This window comes from Hydra vulgaris, chromosome 03, assembly GCF_038396675.1.
Source record: "Hydra vulgaris chromosome 03, alternate assembly HydraT2T_AEP".
Classification (NCBI taxonomy): domain Eukaryota; kingdom Metazoa; phylum Cnidaria; class Hydrozoa; order Anthoathecata; family Hydridae; genus Hydra; species Hydra vulgaris.
This window is the reverse complement of record NC_088922.1, coordinates 17,462,501-17,483,028: the sequence shown is the minus strand read 5'-3', so window position 1 is coordinate 17,483,028 and position 20,528 is coordinate 17,462,501. Positions and strand designations below refer to the sequence as shown.

At 28.9% G+C, this 20,528-nt stretch overlaps 4 protein-coding genes across 4 annotated transcripts in view; 2 read left to right on the top strand and 2 right to left on the bottom strand.

Annotated features, from left to right (window-relative positions):
* Positions 1-4,944: 4,944 nt before the first annotated feature.
* LOC105845533 (uncharacterized) lies at positions 4,945-6,692 on the top strand. The gene has a single exon (XM_065792511.1). The coding sequence runs from the start codon at positions 5,078-5,080 to the stop codon at positions 6,356-6,358; it is 1,281 nt and encodes a 426-aa protein (XP_065648583.1). The 5' UTR covers positions 4,945-5,077; the 3' UTR covers positions 6,359-6,692.
* Positions 6,693-17,223: 10,531 nt separating this feature from the next.
* LOC136078515 (uncharacterized) lies at positions 17,224-17,616 on the top strand. Its single transcript, XM_065794288.1, has one exon. It carries the CDS (start codon positions 17,224-17,226, stop codon positions 17,614-17,616), a length of 393 nt encoding a protein of 130 aa, XP_065650360.1.
* Positions 17,617-19,225: 1,609 nt separating this feature from the next.
* Positions 19,226-20,528, bottom strand: part of LOC100213880 (TNF receptor-associated factor 4) — a 3,147-nt gene continuing 1,844 nt past the window's right edge. The window contains exon 2 of the mRNA XM_065794287.1: positions 19,226-20,164. Within this exon, the coding sequence (XP_065650359.1) occupies positions 19,226-20,164 (939 nt within the window). The remainder of the gene's footprint in view (positions 20,165-20,528) is intronic.
* LOC100203203 (dentin sialophosphoprotein) overlaps positions 19,968-20,528 on the bottom strand; it is an 18,048-nt gene continuing 17,487 nt past the window's right edge. Inside the window, exon 4 of the mRNA XM_065792510.1 lies at positions 19,968-20,164. The gene's annotated coding sequence lies outside the window, so the exon portion shown is untranslated. The remainder of the gene's footprint in view (positions 20,165-20,528) is intronic.

The following is a 20,528-nucleotide window of genomic DNA, read 5'->3' as shown; positions in this document are numbered from 1 at the left end:
ATGGTGAAATTCGAAAGAGAGGCTTATTTATTCAACATCCACATGAAAAATATATTTTGTTTCTTCTGCTTGCTTTTTCAAGATTCAGACAACAATTTCAGATCTGGATTCAACGACTGGGCACATGAACTATGTTCTATACATAGACACGAACAAAGCAAGCAGCATTCTGATGCAGTCCAGTGCTATTTTGGAAAAGTTACATTAAAAGGAAAAATTGATATTCCTTTAAAACAGCAGTTGGAGGATGAAAAGCGTTACTGGAGGGAAGTTCTGAGAAGAGTTGTTGAATGCTTGAAGTTTTTGTGCAGTCGAGGTTTAGCTCTTAGAGGTGATTCAGAAGAAATAGGTGACTTCAGTAATGGAAATTTTCTCAGGGCCTTGGTGTTCTTACCAAAATTTGATTCATTCCATGCTTAACACTTAAAAAGCCGAGGAAACCAGGGCAGAGGAAATGTGTCATACATTTTATCAACAAGTTATGAAGAAACTGTCTTCTTAATGGCAAAAAAAGTTCTCTATTCCATTAGCAGCGAAATTGCCAGAGCTAAATACTTCTCACTGATTGTTCACTCTGTGAATGTTCACACTGTGACCAACTTGCAATAATCATTCGATATGTGAGCAAGGAAGCTGTTGTGGAAGAATGATTTATTGAGTTTGAATCTTCATGCAGGCATAGCGGAAAGGCTATGGCAGGTGCTGTCAAGAAAACATTAAATAAGCTTGGCTTAAACATTAAAGATGCTTGTGGTCAGTCATACGACAATGTATCTAACATTTCAGGAAAATACAAAGGCCTGCAAGCACTACTGAAAAATGAGAACCCAAACATTGAATTTATTCCTTGTGCTTGACATTCTCTAAATTTAGTTGGTGTAAATGCTGCTGACAGCTGTGAGGCTGCATCCAATTTCTTTGGGTTTCTCCAATCGCTGTATAACTTCTGTGCTTCTTCAACTCACAGATGGCAGATAGTTTATTCAGGTCTTGTAGGTGGTGCTGGAAAGGACAGGAAAGTTACCATTAAAAGCCTGAGTGGGACAAGGTGGTCAGCAAGAACCATTTCTACTAAAGTTTTACATTCAAAGTACAATCATATCCTTGAGACATTAGAATCAATTATTCTAGATAAAGATGAAAAATATCAGACACAAAACGAAGCCACTGCACTTTAAAAAAATTAAAAACTTTGGATGTTGCTTTTATGACGGAGCTAGAGCACAGAATAATGTTACAATTTGATGCTACTAGTATGAAACTTCAGGATAAAACTGCAGGTCTGGATCTTGGTGTTCGATTGCTTAAATCTCTTTTAGAATATGTGACGTCAGTTCGTGAAAATTTTCTTGACATTCAGCGCTAAAAGGTTCTCAAGCATTATTCCTAATCAGTACAAGCATGAAAATTAATAGAAAGAAGTCGCGCAAATTAGGGTTTGTTGAAAATAGCAAGAATGAAGCGGTTCTTTATTGGCAATGAAAAATTTAAAGTCAAGTATTTTTTCCCAATCATAGACAAATTGAAAATGTGCTTAAAAGAAAGGCTTTTTGCTTACGAGTCTGCTGAGAGAAAGTTTGCTTTTCTAACTAGTTTTCAGATCATGACCGTTCCTGTCATTGTTGCTGCTGCCAAATCCTTGTGTAAGATTTATTTAGACTTAAATACGCAATTCCCTGATGAAATTATCCAGTTTTCCAAATTCATGGCAAATGAGAAGAATATATTAGCACTCGAATGTTTACAAGCATTTCGTAGGAATAAGTTAGAATCAGTTTTTCCCAATGTTTTCATCGCATATCGGATTTTTCTTACTCTTCCCATTACTAATTGTAGTGCAGAGAGAGCATTTTCAAAAATGGTAATATTTAAGAATGATCTCCGTTCCTCAATGTTAAATGATCGTTTAAATGCTCTTTGTTTAATGACAATTGAAAGAACACTGTTAAAAAATATAAATTTTCAAGATGTTGTAATTGATTTTGCAAATGTGAAAGCAAGAAAACTTTCTATTTAAATAAAAAAAGTAATCTCATGTTTTTTGCATTCATTTTTAAAAACACTTTTTTAGGAATGGGGCTCCTAATATTTTTTGGCCTGCTCTGTTGTTACATAATATAAATTTACATACGATTAGGACCCTACAGTCTAATGTTAAACCCAGTGAAAATTAACTGGTCCAAAATAAAAATAAACGTTAAAAATGTTATTCGCATTTTATCTGTATTCGGTGCCAGGATTATGGAACAACGAATGCAGTTTTTGGAATGAATTGTTACTACGGCAAAAAATTTACAATAATGGGAGGTGATTTTACACGCGCTGTACAACATACGCATTACGCAACGATTTTAAATATGGAAGACGTCCAAGTCAAAAATTTTAAATTTTTATGTAAATAAATTATTTGTGTTTTATTTATAAATTCATCTGAAATCTCAATTAAATTTTTCACAAACAAAAATAAAAGAAAGTTTTAATTGACACCCAATATGATTTTTCCAGTTACCACCTAAACCTTAAATGCCTTTTTCATGACTTTTTATATTTTATTGATTTTATATTATTATTTTCAGCTTTAAATTACAAAGTATATTAGGGCTACAAAATTCAAAATACAAAGAACTTTGTATTCTTTATACTTTCCTTAATTACAACTATCATGTTCTCAATTATATTTTACGATTTCTTATTTACAACTTTAATTTTCTCAATTACATCTTACTTTTCTTAATTACAACTTTCAAGTTCTTAATTACATCTTGAAAAGGTATAAATCTTTTAAACTGAAAAGAATTAATTCTTTTTGTTGTTGCAAAAGTTGTTTAAGGTATGTTTTCTATCAGGTTTTCTTCTAAAATAAATACTCTCAGCTTTTAGTTTTGTAATTTTCAGCCATTTTGAATATTATTTAAAAAACATAAGACTACTTGTTATTATTAACGCAAATTTAGTTTTAAATATTTAGTAATTTTTTAAATATTTTTTTAAATATTAGTTTTAAATATTTTGTCTTAACATTGGATAGTAGTTACTATTAGTATAGTAGTAAACTATTGTTCAAGTACTTTGGGTTATACATTTTTTGATAATATTTTTTGATCAAATTTCCGGATTTTAATTTTATTGTGCTCTAATGTTTATTAAGTAGTGGTCATTAAGTAGTGGTCATTAAGGTTAGTGTCCGGGGCAGGTTACTGCATGGAATTTTACACTACTATAAAAACTATCCAGTTTGTAGTTTTTTCCGTGTCTGGAAACAGTTTATTCAAAAATCAAAAACTTTTTTTTATACGCCACCGAGTAATAAAATAGGTTTTTGTAAAAAAAAATTTGGATTTTTCTTTAATTTCAGAAGATTCTGTAGACTAATTTCTTAATTTCTTCAACATGCTCCTTTTATGTGATTAATATTCAATTCAACATATAATATTTAAAAGAATAAAAAACTTTATAGGATAAATTTTAAGGTTCCCGCCAGGCGTTTAAAACACAACGGGGCCCAAAAAATTTTAATTTTTCGGGCCCCCGAGTGTTTTAAACGCCTGGCGTATAAATAGTCAACTTATAAAACGATTTTGGAGTTCAATTTCAAAAATTGATAAAATATGAAACACCCTAATCTAAATGATATTAGCAGCGAAGCAGTACATTATGTTTCATGTTTTTTTTTTTAATGTGACTTTTAAAACACATAAAATGAGAAAAAAATGAGAGGGAAGAAAATGCCCTCTCAAGCTTCTCAGTTTCACACTTGTTAGTTTCACGGTCATTAGAAATGAAAAAGCTCTTTTTAAATAATCATCATGTATACCGCCATTCTCAAATAGTGTCATTTCTTTTTGTATTTTTGATAAAAACTTCTTATGTCTAACTGATTGCATTGAAGATTGTCTTTCGTTGACAACATGATCAAGTTTCTCTTCAATACTTAAAGGACTAGTTACGGACTCAAGTACCATTTCAGGTTATTTAGTCGAATCCAGTGTACCAAACTCAACCGATGCTTGTTATAGAAGATGAATGAAAGCATTTAATATTTCAAGAAATTCAACTAACAGTTTTTGACATTTAAATAAAGACGGCACTGTAGTTGTTTCTTCCTCAATTTGAATGAAACTTTGAACGTTACGCAGGTATTGCAGAAGTTCACTCGTATAAGCTAGGCGTTTATGCGCACGAACCATTAATGTTGTACGCATTTTCTTGCTTGTGTTGTTTTCAGCATCTTTTAATTTGGCAAACATAAAATTAGCACAGCAATGTCGGCTGTAAACAGGTTAGAATCCCGGCGACAAAGTGTTTATGTGACAGAGCTGATGACAGAGAATTATCATGTGAGAGAGCTATAGAAATATTTTGGACATGGTACATATCAATTGATGGTTTTATATATTACTTTATACAAATATATATATATATATAAATATATATATATATATATATATATATATATATATATATATATATATATATATATATATATGTATATATATATATATATATATATATATATATATATATATTACAAACAGCATATATAATATCGACCATATATTCTATACATTATTATGAAATTATATATACATGTATAATTTCACAACAAAATATAGAATATAAGGCCAATATTATTTAAACAAATAAAAGTATAATCAAACAACTAAAAATTGTAGATTAGTTGTTTTTAAAACCAGAATTACATTTTTTTTAAAATTGTTTATTAATAGTTAATTGTTTTATTAAAAGTTAATTTATTAACAGTTATTTTTGAGTTTAATAATAAGTTTATATAAATCAGCAAAAAACTTCCAATAAAAACTTTTAAGACTAAATGCTTCATGCTAAGGCATTTGCTTAGTTATTCTGTTATATGAGTTTCACAATGAATTTTCGAAATTAAGACAACTGTTTATTAAAATATTGAAGAGTACAAAATGAGTTTTTACTTGTTCTATAGAGAATAAAAAAAGGTCAAAAAAAAAAGTTGATCAAAGGCATTTTAAATTTAACGTATTGGAAAAAACATCAAATAGTGTGCATGAAAGAATTCTCATTTTTAAATCAAGTTTTATAAATCATGTTTTGCCTTAAATTATTCTTTGTGCTTGGTGGTGGTATGGTACAACTAGTTTGGTCAAAGGAGGCGTTGTTAAAAGCTATATATTGGGAACAAAAACCCTTTATATTTAAAAATTCAGACGGAAATATTGATGGTATAATACCAAAAATATTTCAAGAGGGAGAAAACTATTGTAAAGACGAACTTGAAAATTATACTCTAATATCATTTCATAAACAACTTCAGTCAAGAAAGATGTATACAAATCTTCTGCGTTCAAACGTGCATTATGGTGAAAAGGACTTGCTAGAATTTACTCAAGAAAATACTATTTGGTTTCCAGACGATTCTTTCACTACAAAACAAAATGAAAGTGTAAAAGATAAAGGTTTAATTTTATTTGAATTTATTAAATCCGAAGGTCTTGCTGTTATTGTTCCGCGTTACATGATTTCATTGCCAAATAAAATGGTTCGCGGAATTTATGCTTGCCGTCAGATACTTACTCTGGCTTTTATGTTGGCATTACTCTTTGGCATGATTATTTGGTTTGCCGAATGCACTTACAACAATGAGTTCTCGCCATTTTTCTTTAAAGGCGCAGGTACTGGTTTATGGTGGAGCTTTGTTTCTATGACTACGGTAGGATACGGGGATATTGTACCTCGGTCGATTGCTGGCAGAATGATAGCTTGCTTCTGGTTATTTATTGGAGTAGTCATTGCTGCCCTTATGACGGCTACTGTTAGCGAAACTATTCATGGTTTAGATGGTTTAAATATTCGCGAGAAAAAAGTTTCTGTACTGGAGGACTCATACGAACTAAGAGCAGTAAAAGAAATGTATGCTGCAGACGTTGTACCTGTCGAAACTTACAAAGAGGCTTTAAACTTGGTTAGAAACGGAACAGTATTTTTCGCTGTTATCAACGCTGATGTTGCAGCATGGCTTCAAAAAGAGATAATTGATGATAACCAGGATGTTCCATTGCGTATTATTACTGTAATTCCTGCAACACTGTACATAAACTGTCTTATACCCGCAAATCTTTCAAAAACTGCAAAAGATGTATTTAACTGCATGTTTCAACAAAGGGACGAGGTTTACACTCGTCCTTACGAGCAGTTTCAGAAGAATTGTCACAATGAGACTTTGTACATTGATTCAATTACCGAAATGTTTCAGAAAAGCACGCTTTATCAACTTATTCTAGGGTTCTTGGTCGTCTTAATATGTTTAGGACTGGGATTTGAACTGTGGACGCGAGGAAAGGCTTGCTCTAAGAAGCCTAAAACTTAGTAAAATGATTTTGTTTAAGCGTGTTTCTATGTGTGAAAAGTTTGTGTTTCATTTTTTGTCAACAGAATATGGAGAATCTTAGCTCTCCATGGACCATGTTTTTGGTTACACATCTGGATTTTAAATCAATTGGTGATTGTTTTGCGATTAATTTTGACGATTAATAGAGTTTTAAGAGAATTATTGTGAATGTTTGTTTCTTATGATGGGTTCTTGTATTTATTACACAGCAATTTCTTGCATTACTATGGTTATTAATGCTAATTTTTTGTTATTTTATAAAACATTTTAAGTTGATTTTTAATAATATATCGGCATAGCTTTATATTACAAACGTAGTTTCTTAGCTCGCATACTAACAAAAATGTTTAGTATGGGTCTTGGACGTCCTTGGATCTTTTTGCAATTAATAAAAAAAATATTAAAAAATGATGCAAGATGTTTAAATTAGATTTTAAGGTGCCCCAAACTGCAAACAAAATACACATCAAAAAAAGTAACCAAAAAAACTTATATCTATTATAATAAATAAAGTCAATACAAAAATCAAATTATAAATAAAGTCAATACAAAAATGTTCTTATTTGAACTTATTCAAAACTATTTTAGTCAATGTTGTAAATTTATACAAGTTACGTTTTATCGAGAAATAAATATTTGATTACATATAACATTTTATAAAAAGAGTTTGAACTTGCCTAGTAGCAAGAAATAATGGTATAATATTGGTGATCAGTATTGTAAACAACATTACGCCAATATCAAATGTCCGCATTTTGACATACGTTGTAGTAAATTTTTCGCAATATAAACTGGAATATAGAGCCAATATACATTTTTAATTTAAGCAACACGTCGGCAATATTGGGTTCTATTTAACACCAGTATTATAAAATAATATTGACGCAATATTTCTTAATATGCCAGTTTTATAAGTAGTATGATATTAAGTTTTCTATTAATTTATATATAAATACATACAATTATATATAAATACATACATACATATAAATACATACATATATATATATATATATATATATATATATATATATATATACATATATATATATATATATATATATATATATATATATATATATATATATATATATATATATATATATATATATATATATATATATATATATATATATATATATATATATATATATATATATATACATATACAGTGCTTTTTTTCTAGAAAAAAAGGTACCGGAACTCTACTTTTTATATATGTAAAAAATAAAACAACAGACATTTCCCACAAGTCGTCAAATGCGTAATGCATTATGGTAGTTGTATTTATTTAAATCTAATCAATAAGATGATCTTTAAATAAAGTTTTTTTTTGAAGTTGATATTACTACAGGTTGAGTTCTTTTAATGCTAATTTAGAAAATAAAACAGATTAAATACCGGACAACAGCTCTTTACCGAGCTGTTGTCCGGTATTTAAAGCTGTTTTCCGTGAACTTAAACATGGTAAACTTATTGCTTTCTATGAAGATGATTCTTTAAACAACAGTATTTCAATTTGAACAAAAGATATTTTATTTTTGCCAAATATAATTCACAATTTTATCAAGGATTTCCTTTCTAAAGGGATTATTTCTGTCGGTAATTGTAAAAGAGAAACTCTTGGCTATTGCTTATTTAAAGAAAATTTTGTAATAATGCAAAAGCATCCATAAATTAGTTCATTACAAAGTGTTATATAGCAGTATAGCGTAAATTTTGTGTTTTAAAAAATTATTATAAGGCATTATAAGATATTCGGACAATCATTGCACAGAAACAATAGAATTTCTTAGAAAAACAAATGCTTGTGGAATTGATATTCGAACAAAAAATAATTTGGCATCATAAAAACAATCAAAATAAACCAGAAAATAAATTAAAGTAAAATCTTTTCTAGCAAATTTAGTTTTTACTAAAAACAATTAATTTTGAAAATCAGCGCTGAAATGTTTTCATATCTGCAAACTATGTTTTACTTGATAATTACAACCCGCATTTACATTTTCTATTTAAAGAACTTTTTATACAACTTTTTTTTGGATTAAAAGTGTTCAATATTTAAAAAATGAACTAAGTTCATTTATATAATAATACGAGGGAAAAAAAATTTTTATATATAAAAAAAAGGTGCCGGAACGCCGTTCAGGTGCGTTCTAAGAGAAAAAAAGCACTGTATATATATATATATATATATATATATATATATATATATATATATATATATATATATATATATATATATATATATATATATATATATATATATATATATATATATATATATATATATATGTATGTATATATATATATATATATATATATATATATATATATATATATATATATATATATATATATATGTATGTATATATATATATATATATATATATATATATATATATATATATATATATATATATATATATATATATGTATATATATATATATATATATATATATATATATATATATATATATATATATATATATATATATATATATATATATATATATATAAAAGTTAGTAGAAAATCAATTATTAATTATCAATTGATTATAATTGATTTTATTTTGAAAATTTTTTGATAATTATTAAACATTTTTTCATTTTACACTGTATATATATATATATATATATATATATATATATATATATATATATATATATATATATATATGTATGTATATATATATATATATATATATATATATATATATATATATATATATATATATGTATATATATATATATATATATATATATATATATATATATATATATATATATATATATATATATATATATATATATATATATATATATATAAAAGTTAGTAGAAAATCAATTATTAATTATCAATTGATTATAATTGATTTTATTTTGAAAATTTTTTGATAATTATTAAACATTTTTTCATTTTACACTGTGTTTCATCATTAAAGACTCATGAGAAATGCATTTCCAATGAGTCATTATTTATGAAACACAGTTTAAAATTAAAAAAGTTTAATAAGTTATTTTATACTTATTTATTATTGATCTATTCTTTTAAGAATATTGAGCACTCTATTCACCTATTTAGTTAGTAGAATAGCCAAAAGTATCAGAATAAAGTTACAAGTTATTTAAATAACGTAATAATAAATAATAATAAGGTCAGGTTATTTAAATAACGTAATAATAAATAATAATAGGGTCATGTTGTTTAAATAACGTAATAATAAATAACCATACTTACATGTAGATATATATCAGTGATGGATTCATGGAGGGGTAAATGGGGGTATGCATTCTCCCCCCCCCCCTCCCAATCAGAATTTAAAAATCCAAAAATCTCTTAGAAATGAAGGACCTTTTTTTTTTAATAAACGCAAATGTGATTAAAAATACAAAAGTAATTTAACATCCCCCTAGCACACTCCTCCCCCTCCCCCCATCACCATCACCAAAAATTGCTGGATCCGTCACAAAATAAAACAAGTTACTGATTTGTTCTTTATTTGTTTGCTGCTAGCTGTTATATTTTATTATTTTTTAATATAGAAAAATATATTTGGAACATTGCATTAGCAATAAATGTGGAAATATTTGAAAATTCGATAAATATATTTGTGTACTTCTTATCTTACATTTTAATACAATTATAAAGTATTGAGTTTATGCTAAAATTTTCATGAATATGTTTTATCTGAATTTGAATTTATTTTTTATGGTAGTCAATAATTGCGAAATCATTGGTAAAGTGAAGCAACATCAAGCTTCTCTTTCCTTACAAGTTGGCGCTGCAAACGAAGCGGCACTAAACAATTAATTGGTCTAAACAATTTTGTTTCTGCAGTTAACTCCTTGAAGGAGTTAAATGTAGGCGCATCTATAGGTTTTTGCGATAAAGCATTTCAATGAGTGACAACATAATTTGTGAAGAAATGTTCACGTACTGCGCAGATTTTTTGACTTATTGATTTTTTGATATTTTGCTTATTGTGTCTGCATAGTCCGAATTTTAATAGAATTGGCTGTATCTGGGACGCGTGAAAGTCTATTTTTTCTATATTGATAACCATTTTATATTGTATAAATTAGTCTCAGCTTATTTGCCTTTGTTCTAGGGCAATCTTAAGCCATCGAAGCCTTTTCTTGTACATTAAATGTATGATTGCCGCAATAGTTTTCGTCGCTCGTTTCTGTAATTTTTCAAGGATTGCGATTTCACTTTTTAAAAAGAGGAGATAATAATTGTACAGCGAATTCTAGAAAAATGCAGGTTTATTTTAAGTAGAGGATGCACCATAGTATGAAATTGCGACTGCGGAAAATTCTTTGTAAGCCGGGCAAGCCTACTGTTATTGGTTAAACATTCCTCTATCCAGAATACTAAACTGCCTCTGATGTCTTATGCTTGTAATTTGTATAGGAGATGTTTATGTGACACCTTGTCAAAGGCTTTGCAAAATTAAAATGTATCACGTCTGTTACGTAGCCGAGATGGACAGCTTCTGAAAGAATATCTTGCGTTTCGAGAAGATTCGATACACAGCTCTTTTGTTTTACGAATTTGTGTTGTGCTTTGTTGATTAGTTTACATGATGTGTCTATGTGGCTATGAGAGAAACAGGTCTGTAGTTGCACGCTTTAAGTCTACTGTCATGTTTAAAGGTCGGTGTGATATTGGAACTTTTCGAATGGATGCCATCTGCTACCATTCCCTTATTTTCTGTGAGATGGCGTTGTATTAACTTAACATTTTCAACGGCCATGTCTTTTGTCTTAAAAATTGCAATTGTCCTTGGTTAATGTATAATAATGTAAAACGGTTTTTGATGATAAGACCATTTGGTCTTCTACAAGTTACCTGCGTTCTTTTTACAGTATAATAGAAGTTTATTTATTGTTTATGTGAAACCACATTCGTATTTTTTGGTTTTTACTTGTATATTTCAATGTTAACAAATCTTTATTATGTAATTACAAAATTGTAATATTAAAGAAAAAAAAAATTTTAAAATAAATAAAAAGTAAATATAATTAAATAACCTGCCTTGGGGTTCTTGGTTGAGTAAAGGTTAGAGATAGTGTCTCATTAAAAATACTCATCTTGGGCCGATGGTAAACTCATCCGGCTACGTCTTGTAGAAGGCCTGCTAGGAACTTAAGCGGTAAAAAGGTTCTATCTTTTGATCAGCCTTGCACCCTTTCTTTATCTATTAGGCTGGCGCAGATGTATTTATAATACATTATTTCTAGTATAAGATGTTGAATGCTGGATCTTCTTGACTCAATGCATGGATTTTGCTTGTGTCTCTGTGTTTATGACTGGCAACTAGTTCTATTATCTCCTAATGAGGGTGCAGCTTTAAAACCCAGTTTTATGGTTCTGAGGCCGGCCGGTAGTCAGGTTTTCCAAACTCTGTGGTAGCTCTCAGAGAGGCTGATTCCATCAACAGCTGTAAAATATCAGAGTAATAACAGTGCCATGTTGCGCATAGATGATGTCCCTGTTCGTACTTTTGTTGTGCATCATCGAGGCCACATTTGGAGCCATATGTTGTGGTTTAGGGTTTATGAATAGTAATAAGGCAACTACTTGGACTATTAGATAGTATTCTAATTACTATCTGTGCTTAGAGTTGAGTTCTTCTACAAATTTAAAAATAACTAAAGTACCAAAAGCTATAAAACACAAAAAACCATCATCATAACCAAATTCTCTAAATCTATCATTCACTAATATTTGTTGTCATTGAAGTAACTTTTCTTCTGTTGAGTCTTATCTCTTGCAAAGTTCACCAGACCTATTTTCTCTTAGTGAGACTAATTTGAGTTCGGTTGTCTCATCTTGTGATCTTAGTTATTATCTTCCTTTAATTTGTAAAGACTCCAATAGTCACATGCTTGGCCTGGGGATCTACATTCGTGAAAGTTCACCCATTTGTCAGAAGACCTGATTTGAATATAAAGACTATTTTTTATGCGCTTTCATTTAGCACTGCTTTACTCTATCATATTTCTCTTTGTTCTACATCCTTTATCTCAAGACTGTACTCTTTTTGCTGTTATTTCTGATTAAATTGACCAAGTCCTCTCTCTTTATCCATCAGCCAATATTGTTGTTTTTGGTGATTTTAATATTCATCACAGTGAATGGCTTAACTCTAGTGTCAGTGACTCTGTAGGTATTAAAGCCCACAACTTTTGTCTTTCTTAATTTCTAACTCAAATAGCCAACATTCCAACTCGCTTTCTAGACAACCCAAATCATTTACCTTCTCTACTCGACTTATGTCTTGTGTCTGATCCTAGTCAATGCTCAGTTTCTCCACATTCACCCTTAGGCGCTTCTGAATCCGGTTTGATCTCTCTAAAACTAAATCTCCCTAAAACATTCTTCTTCATCATCTAAATCCCACTATCATCGTACCTCTTACAACTACTTTAAAGCTGACTGAGACTCTTTCCGCGATTTTCTTTGTGATGGCCCTTGGGTAAAGATCATTCGTCAGCCTAAATCCAAGAAAAAATGTGCTTCTTACATATTTCCTTGATTTAGGCTGACATGGAAGATTTTTATTTCCTATTAACGATTCCAAGTCAAGACTCACTCTTCTCCATGGTTTTCCTCTTATTGTACTACTGCAATCGAAACTGTTACTTCTATATCTATCAGCAAAACAATTCTCCAGAAAACAGATATCTGTTAGTTACTGCTACAAACCATTGCAAAAAGGTTTTGTCTAACGCCAAAGCCCGCTATTCTTCGGTCATGAAACCTCGTATTTTATTTCAAAAATTAGGCTCTCGTGACTTCTAAAGAGTCTTTAACAGTATCAATAGTAAGATCAAACCTGTTATTCTATTTATTCAACCTCTCTTGTATGGTTTAGATTTTGTCACCTCACGTAAAGACAAAGCAGAATTGTTTGCTAAGAACTTTTTATCAATATCATCTCTCTCTGATCCATTGCTTGACATTCACTCCAGCTTCTGTATCTAAAGTGGTTTCCTGCTTAGACTCTTCTACAGCTTGGGGTCCGGACAATATACCTGTTATGTTCTTTCAGAAAAGTTCTCCGGAGCTATCGTCTAAACTATTTAACAAGTGCTATACTTTCAAAACTATTTAACAAGTGCTTCATAGAGTCTTGTTTTCCAGCTTGCTGAAAAGTGGCATCTGTAACCCCTATTTTCAAAAGTTCTGGAGAGCAATCTGACTCGTCTAACTATTGTCCCATTAATCATCTTACTATCATAAGCAAGCTTTTGAATCTTAATTAACAAAAAACAAACAATTTTTTTTTTTATTATTATTATTATTTCCCGTCAATTAAAATTTACAATGAAATAAATCGTGTTAATAAATAAGAGAGCTGGAGCAAGTAGAAGAGATAAACTGTCTTATCATCGAGCCCCATTTAAATTGAAAACACCGTCAGTTTATATACAAAAATGAAAAGTAGCTAAAAACATAATAAGAATTTCACACAAGTTAGTTAAAATATAAATATAATACAAAATATTAGTGTTGAAATATAACGCAATATATCTAAGATTAACAACAATATAAAAGTATTAAAGTTTTCAACAAAAAATTAAATAAAAATAAAACTGCAACAAAAGAGAAGTAATGTCAATAACTATTTTTTTAGATAATTTATATTATTTATGTGTTTATTTTAAAAGAGATATTTTAAATCAAAATCATTTTGTAATCAGAGACTCTAAGATTCTTTTCTGAATTGTTCCAAAGAGATGTTTTAAATATTTATTTTTTTTTTGCAATAAATTTTTGAAAAGTGTTTCCATAGAAACGGTCCACGGTATTGGTTTTGGTAAGAACTTGGTTTTAAATTAGTTTTTGGTACAATAAAGTTATTAATTGAAAATTTAGTTGGATACTTGTGCGAGATTTCACTAAAGTAAGACTTAAATACAATAGGAGAAAGCCCTGTTTTATTTTAAACATGAATTGTAGAACTTGGTGTATATTAAGTTTATAGATACTTAGGGCACCAAGCTTCCTTAAAAGAGGTTCGCAATGAAAAGTTCTGTGTGCACCAAATACAATCCTGCATGCGTGTTTTTGCTTACTATAAATTTTTTTTAATTTACTATAATTAGTACTATCCCATACAATATTACAATAAACTATGAATAAATGAAAAGTACATTTTTTTTCAAGGGAGCAGTTTTGAGATATGGTTTATTTTTATATAATGTGGAAATATTTATTGAGATTTTATTTTCTAAAAAAGAGTTTATATGCATTATTGACTTCATAAGATTGTAAAATAAGATTGAAATCGATATTTTCTGATAAAAGAGTTCGAAAATACAATAAGAAGTTTTCATTGATCTGTCGCGTTAAAAATGTAGAGTTTGAGAGGAAATTATTTTGGGTAATGTTATCAGTAATTAAGAATATTGGAAAGTGATCTGTTTAATCAGATTTGATTATGCCCGTTCCTAAACAACGGTTTTGAAAACTGCTAGCAACTATATTATCAAGTAATGACGATGTAGTCTTAGTTATTCTCGTTGACTTATTTATTGTTGGTATTAGGTTATATTGGGTTAGCGTATCTAAAAAGTATTGAACATTTTTATTTGAAGCATAATAAAGCAAATTTAAGTTAAAATCACCAGCTAAGTAAACGTGTTTCCGCGTTAAACTAGTATTGGTTTAAAAACTGCTTAAATAAGTTTTAAATTTTCTTAAACTACCAGATGGTTGTCAATAAATAGAATTAATTGCAATATTTTTGATGGTTTTGTTTATAATTTCTATGCACAACGACTCACAATCTGTTTCATTAACATTAAGATCATTACATAAAATAAAGCTTAAAATAAATGATTTATGGACAAAAATACTAACACCACCACCAGTGTAGTTAAAACGCAGTTAGTGAACTGATTCGTAATTACTTAATTCAAAACTTGAATTTTTTCCGTTAATTTTAAGCCAAGTTTTCGTGATACAAATTATTTGAAATTCGTGGTTTAGTTGATGCAATAAGAGTTTAAGATTTTCAAAATTTTTGTTAATACTTCGAATGTTTACATTTAATATAGAAAAGTTATTTTTTTTTCTGACAGAGATATTGAGCAGATTCAGAAATTGAATAATACTCGCTTTCTAAATTTTTTCCATTAAAATAGTTATCATCACTAGAATTCTCATCATTAAAATTAAATGAAAATTTGACCTCCATTTTAATGAGTAAAATTTAAAATAATTAATTAAACAAAGTATTATATAGAAAGTAAAATAAAATTGTAGTATATATAAATATGTTACGAAAATAATATTTTACTTTAGTTTGCAGCCCAATCCCGAATGATCAACTTATCGTAAGAGATGAATGCATATTTTTCAGCCGCTCGCTCAACTTTGATCTGATCCCCTAGAGCATTCCTAATTGTGACAGTTTTGGCACCAAAATCTTCATTAATATAAATATTTTTACTTTTTAATTGAGATGTTTTTTTTAAAAATATAAACTTTATCTTTATAATCTAACAGTTTTAATACAATTGTTCTTGGTTTGCTTAAATCTCTCTGACCAGTTCTATGAGCACTTTCAATCCTAATGTTTGTTAACCCCAAATGCTCTTCAAATACTTTACTGACTTAAATTTCGCTGTCAATCCGCGTTTCACTTTCGTTTTCTTTTAACCCATTAACCCTTAAATTGTTTCTGCCAGATCTATCTTTCATCTCTCTTAGTTTACTTTTTATTTTAAGATTGTCGGAACTATGATTTTGCTTTTCGATGTGAGATGTTTTTTTTTTTCCTGTTTTAATAATTTTCGTGTTTGCGCTTAATATGTTTAACATGTTTTTTTCCTATTGCTTCATCATTTCGTCTATTTCGTTCTTAAATTCCTTAAACATTTTTTGTATCGTTTTTTTACTTGATCCATGGTAATAGCCATAATTAACAAACATGTCTTTATTTAAAAATACATTTTTATGTATATTTGTTTATTTAAATAATTGCAAACAATTTAAAAAACAAATTTTTTTTTTTTAAATTTTCAAAACAACCACGCTGCAGAAACACGTCCGTTCACTTCAAAAAAAAAAATTTGCTAAAGTATTAACCGATAGGTTTTATCGTGGATTAGATAGAGGTGGAGAGGTTAAGGCTATCACTCTTGACATTTCTACAGTTTTTGATAAAGTTTAGCAAGCTGACCATAACGCGATGTTAGAATTATCTTGTTCTATTTCCACATTTTTGAGTTTTGAGATAAAACGATTTAAAAAATAAAAACTTTAGCAGACGGCATATAAAAACAACTTTTAAGTTACGTTTTCTCCGCAACTTTTTTACTTATAACTTAGGTTTCAATACAATAGAAAAACATTATTCTGAGGTACATAACACTATCAATAATTCAATTTATTTAAAAAGTGTAGATAGAAGAAGATAATTCTAACATCGCGATAAGCGTTCTTCTTACGGTAACAAGGTAATATCTTTAGGATTATTGAATCCTTCCTTACTAATCGTAGTATAAAAGTTGTCCTCGATGGACAGCACTCTTCTTCATATCGTCAAGACTCTATCCTTGGCCCTATACTCTTTTTAATTTATATTAACAATCTTCCAGATATTATTACATCTAAGGTGGCATTGTTCGCTAATGATACTACCATTTACTCTTGTCTTGATAAGAGCCAACACTCTCTGGTTGCTTGGAAGGGGCATTTGAGCTTGAAAAGGATCTCACTTCTGCTACAGCATGGGGCTCACAGTGGCTGGTGAACTTTAATTCAGTTAAAACTCAATTTTTTTCAGCCAATTTTTATCGCAATAATCTAGGTCTTCCTATATTTATGAACGCTAATGTACTCGATGAGTCATCTATCCTTCATCTTCTAGCATTAAATCTTCCTTCTGATCTTTCTTGGAAACCATATATCAAACCCATTGCAAAATTAGTATCGGCAAAGGTTGAATTTCTTTATCGTGTTCGCCACTTTATTACTCTGGGTTCTATTCTTTATCTCTATAAATCTCAAATCCGTCTTTGTATGGAATACTGTTGCCATATCTTAGTTGGATCTTTCAATGATGACCTTTCTCTTTTAGACAAGGTTCAAAAACGCATTGTAAACATAGTTGGACCTGCTCTTGCAGCCAATCTCCAATTATTATTACATCGTGGTAATGTTGCCTCTCTTTCTCTTTTTTACAAATACTATAATGGCACTGCTCTAAAGAGCTAGCGTCTCTTGTGCCATCTACTAAAATTCATTCTCGGGTTTCTCGTCATTTAATTAAGTCTCATCCTTTTTCTGTGACTGTTCCTAATTGCTACAAAAACTCTTTTCTATTCGTCTAGTTTTTTTCCTTGAACATCAGTTCTTTGAAATTCGCTTTATTTATCTTACTTTTCTGATTCATATAGTTTGCAGTCTTTTAAGTCGTCTGTCAATCGTTATCTTGCTTTATAAATTTTCTCTTTTCTCTTCTAGTCGCTTCCAATTCTAATGGTGGTTGGTTGCAACCTTGTTGGAAGAGAATATATTGAAAAAAAACAACCCCGCTAATAAGTAAACGCAAGTTCCGTTTTCTCTATAAAAATATCTTATTTTATTTGGCTTTCTGAAATAACCCGAAATTAAAATATATTATTTTTGCGTTTATAGAATTAGAAACTAACATTTAATGTCTTGTAAAAAAATCAGTTCAAGTAATTGAATGCTTCTTTATATATTAGCCTCATTTAGAAAGACAGTGTGTCGACGGGCCAAGTATTAGTGGTTTTTTTAATGGATGATACTATTACGAATAGGTATGAACAATTGAAACTGTATATTTACCACGGGGCTTATGTAGTTTACACAGACGCTTTTAATGCTAGATCATAAGATTGCCTACAGCTAGCCATGAATTCAGAAAAGCTGACAAGTAACATGCCTCTGTTCAGGCAATAATGGCACAGCAAGTAAGGCTAAATTTTTTCTAAAAGATGGCATCGTTCATTGACATGAAAACGGTCATGCAAATACTTTCTTTATCTTAGAGGATGAGCATTATTTACAAAATAAAGATACACGCGACATTACACAATAAGAACAAATTATTTTTTAGACGTCAAAAAAACGTATAAATACGTTTTATTAAGTTTTTAATTTGTGCTATCTGTTTTTTTTTGTATCATTCTTTATAATACAAAAAAAAAAAAAGGGCTAACTAAAAAAACTAAAGCTATATCCTACTAGCCATGATCTTTCTATTCGTATTACAATAAATCTTGCTCCTTGTATTATCGATTTATTTAAAACAACTATAATACCTCTATTTATTGGAACAAAATAAGCGAGATTGATTTGAACTTTATGGAAATTGCAGATTTGAAACAAAAAAGGAGAAAAAGAGGGAGCAGAAAAAGCCTGGAAAGTAATTAGCTATGCAATAATAACAAACTTATAATAACGATGATTAATATAAAATATTTTCAGATTCATTATTACTAATTTTTTTAGTTTAAATTAATTTCAATTAAGATAAAAAAAAAATAGCAGCAAAAAAATAAAAATAAAAATAACAAGAATTATGTATGTACATGATAAAAATATTCCTAATAAAATCTTATTTAAAAGTTGACGAAAAAAATAGGCTTGCTCTTTTACACAAAATAAAAAAATAAATTTTTCTCTGAAGAGTTGATTGGTGTCTTAAAAATCAATCAAATAAAAAATCACCTCAAAAAAAAAAGATTTAAAAAAATGAAAAAGAAAAAACAAAAAAGTTAGTATTTCTATCAAATAAGTTTCGCGCTATGTTTAAATAGTTTATATAATAAATAATTTGAGTAAAGTAAAAAAAAAATCAAGCATTATAGATTTCTACATTGCATTTTATAAACAGTGTATCATCAGCTAAAAAGTTTTTTTCTACCAATTCATCATGATGAATAAAGTCATCAAAACCAACTATAAAAGATTTATCATCTTTTTGAGGTCTGCTAATTCCAACATGTTTGACGGTTAGATCTCGAATCCGCATAAAATCTAAGCGCTTACTAGGATCTGGATCTTGACTTAATAAACAAAAACTATAGCAAGGTTTAACTGGCCATGGTAAGATAGCATCAACTTCACTTGCCAAGACACGTATGAATAATGATAAATACTTTCCAGAACATTTACCTCGCCCATTTAAATACGCCCATATTGCAAGTCTATAACCATGCGTACCCGTACTAAACGGCTCTGAACGGCTTGGTTCTTCATATGTACCAGCGGAAATTTTTTTCAATTTTTTTGAAAAAGAATTAATTCTCCACACTGTTTCACCTCTATACACTGTAGGCATGCGCAGAAGTGTAAGAGAACTAGAATAAGTAGACGCGTCATCATTCGATTTTTTCTTGCATAGTTTCTTTGGAATTTCATCATGCAAGTCAATTAACTTTTTAGATTGTAAATTATCCTCACTTTTTATATCGAATTTCTTGCGCAAACTCTGAAGCTGTAGTTTTAACTCGTCAATAACTGAATTTTGAAGCTCTAGGCGAGCTTCAAATACATGTTCCAACTTTTCTATTTCATTTTTTTTCTTTGTCATATCAGAAAAATACTGCGTTTGAAATGATTCAAACTTTTGAGCTAGTATGTCTAGCTTAGAAGTTAAAAGCATGTTTTTGTTTAATTCGTTATTTAACCGCTCTTGTAGCTGTGATATAGCTTTGGTATGGTCTTTTGTCAATTTTAATAAAGAAATAATGTCCGATTTTTTATCTATCGTTGGTCGATCTTCTAAAAAATTCTAAAAAACAAAAACATCTACTTGATTGTTTACAACTAGAAACTCTTCATAGTTAAATTTTTGTGAGTAAAATTTTGAGGGACAAAAATGCATTAAGTAATGTTTACTTTTTATGTAACAAAATAACTTTTAAGTTTAAAAACTTTGAAATTATTTTGTTATATAAAACTCACTAAATATGTTTTTTATAACAAAATAACATCGAATTTGAAAAAAAAATTTTCAAATTCGATGTTATTTTCGATGTAGGGGCATCACCAAACCCTTGTAAAAAATGGGTCTTTTATACTATCAAATAAAAAATCTTTGAATTTAGATCAACCTGGACCTCAAAATCTCAAAATTAAATCAAATTAATAAGAAA